The sequence below is a fragment of the Charadrius vociferus genome, unplaced genomic scaffold (assembly GCF_000708025.1).
Source record: "Charadrius vociferus isolate BGI_N301 unplaced genomic scaffold, ASM70802v2 scaffold564, whole genome shotgun sequence".
NCBI classification, from domain to species: Eukaryota; Metazoa; Chordata; class Aves; order Charadriiformes; family Charadriidae; genus Charadrius; species Charadrius vociferus.
In genome coordinates, this window is record NW_009647940.1 from 173,739 (window position 1) to 176,201 (window position 2,463).

The window sequence follows — 2,463 nt, forward strand, 5'->3', positions numbered from 1 at the left end:
GGGTCCGGGCAGGGTGCCGGGGGGCTGGTTGAGGTGGGGGGTGCCCAGACAGGATGCCGGGGGGTGGGGGGTGTTTGGGGTGCAACAGGTCTGGGCAGGGGGTGGGGAGGGGGTCTGAGGCACAACAGATCTGGGCAGGGTGTGGGAAGGGGCTGTTTGGGGTGCAATGGGTCCAGGCGCGTGTGCAGGGGGTGCTGGTTGGGGTGAGGAGTGCCCAGACAGGGTGCAGTGGGGGGGTGTTTGTGGTGCAACGGGTCCGGGCAGCGTGCAGGGGGGGCTGGTTGGGGCGAAGAGTGCCCAGGCAGGCTGCAGTGCAGTGGGGAGCCGGTTCCCGACGGTGCGGGTATGGGTGTGGGGCAGGTTCGACCTGGCGACATTGCCGGTGGATTTCGTGGAGTGCCTGATGCGGTTCCTGCCAACGGAGGTGGAGGTGATGGGGCTGCGGCAGTATGAGCGGGAGCGAAAGCCACTGGAGGAGCTGGCAGACGAGGACCGCTTCATGCTGCAGTTCAGCAAGGTGGAGCGGCTGCCCCAGCGCATGGCCATCATGGCCTTCCTCGGCAACTTCACTGAAAACCTCCAGATGCTGACACCGGTATGGAGCTGGGAAGGGGGGAATCGCACCCACCAGGGTGCCCAGACCCTGCATCCCAGCTGAGCTCCCCTTGTCCTGTCCCCCTGCAGCAGCTCAATGCCATCATTGCGGCCTCGGCCTCTGTCAAGTCTTCCCAGAAGCTGAAGCACATGTTGGAGGTGAGTGTGGGGGGACCAGGGGACATCGGAACAAGCAGGGCTGGAGTCCTGCCCTCCATCCTCACCGTAGGTGGGCAGGGGAGGTCCTGTGGTGGGGGGGTCTCGTTCCTCCCTGACCTACCCCATCCCTGCTGCTTTTCCCCTGCAGATCATCTTGGCACTGGGCAACTACATGAACAGCAGCAAACGCGGTGCCGTCTACGGCTTCAAACTACAGAGCCTGGACCTGGTGCGGGCAGGCCCACACCCCCTGCCCGGGTCCCTGGGACCGTGTGGGATCCCAAGGGTCCCATCCCCCAGCCCTGACACCCTTCCCCCTGCCAATCATTTTGTAGCTCCTGGACACCAAGTCAACAGACAGAAAGATGACGCTACTGCATTTCATCGCGCTGACAGTGCGGGAGAAGTCCCCCGAGCTGGCAACCTTCTGGCAGGAGCTGCACTTTGTGGAGAAGGCAGCCGCAGGTGCCCCCCCATCCCTGCACCCCCAGCTCAGTGTCCCCCCCTGGGGCCTGTGGGTCCCCTGACCTGTCCCCCCTGTCCCCACAGTGTCCCTGGAGAATGTATTGCTGGATGTGAAGGAGCTGGGCCGGGGGATTGAGCGGCTGCGGCGGGAGTGCGGGCTGCATGAGAACAGCGTCCTGCGCTCCTTCCTGGCCGCCAGTGAGGGCAAGCTGGAGCGGCTGCAGAAGGACGCGCGGACAGCCGAGGTGAGGGCTGTGGAGCGGCTGTGCCTCGCACGGCCTTTGTCATGCACACCTTGCTTTGCACAGCTCTCATGTGTGTGCCTTGCTTGACACAGCCCTCATCCACACCTTGCTTGGCACGCTCGCCTTGCTTGGCATGCTCCTCATGCATGTTCACCTTACTTTGCACACTCCTTGTGCACATGTTGTCACGCACACTTTCTGTGCTCCTCACATACGCCTGTCTCACTTTGCATGTCCCTCCTGCACGTCTTGCTTTGCATGTCTCTTCTGCAAGTCTTGTTGTGTGTAGTCCTCGTGCATGCCTTGCCCGTTGCTCGTGCCGGGAGCTGCAGGACATGCAGCCTGTTGGTGACAGCCCTGTCCCCTGTTGCAGGACGCCTACAACACTGTGGTGCGGTATTTTGGCGAGAGCCCCAAGACAACCCCCCCGTCCGTCTTCTTCCCGGTCTTTGTGCGGTTCATCCGCTCCTACAAGGTGAGGCAGGGCTGGGAGGGCACACCTCGGGGTTGGGGGGTCAGTGACATCAGTGGTGAGGTGATGGCTCCCACCGCCCCCCCTTCGCCCTGGCAGGACGCAGAGCAGGAGAATGAGACACGGAAGAAGCAGGAGGAGGTGATGCGGGAGAAGCTGCTGGCACAGGAGGCTAAGAAGCAGGAGAAGGTGAGCGTGCGTGAGCTTGAGGGGGGTGGAATGACATGGAGGGGGACACCTGTGTCCCCAACCTGTGTCCCTTGTGCCTCCATTGCAGCGGAACAAGTGGCAGCAGCAGGAGCTGATCGCGGAGCTGCGGCGGCGCCAAGCCAAGGACCATCGCCCCGTCTATGAGGGCAAGGACGGGACCATTGAGGACATCATCACCGGTACGGCCCCCACCGCACCCCCCAGCCCAGACGCCTGGGTCCCACACGTGTGTGGGGGCTGACGTCTCCCTGTCCGCCCCCCCCCCCGCAACCCGTGCCCCCCTGCAGCGCTGAATAGTGTACCCTTCACGGCCCGCAT

General features: G+C 63.7%; 1 protein-coding gene across 1 annotated transcript in view; it reads left to right on the forward strand.

Moving 5' to 3' along the window:
* FMNL3 (formin-like 3) overlaps positions 1 to 2,463 on the forward strand; it is a 23,540-nt gene that overhangs the window by 20,413 nt on the left and 664 nt on the right. Inside the window, exons 16-24 of the mRNA XM_009883199.1 lie at positions 361 to 595; positions 685 to 753; positions 902 to 982; positions 1,089 to 1,218; positions 1,303 to 1,463; positions 1,837 to 1,938; positions 2,035 to 2,128; positions 2,202 to 2,324; positions 2,433 to 2,459. Coding sequence (XP_009881501.1) covers positions 361 to 595; positions 685 to 753; positions 902 to 982; positions 1,089 to 1,218; positions 1,303 to 1,463; positions 1,837 to 1,938; positions 2,035 to 2,128; positions 2,202 to 2,324; positions 2,433 to 2,459 — 1,022 coding nt within the window. The remainder of the gene's footprint in view (positions 1 to 360; positions 596 to 684; positions 754 to 901; positions 983 to 1,088; positions 1,219 to 1,302; positions 1,464 to 1,836; positions 1,939 to 2,034; positions 2,129 to 2,201; positions 2,325 to 2,432; positions 2,460 to 2,463) is intronic.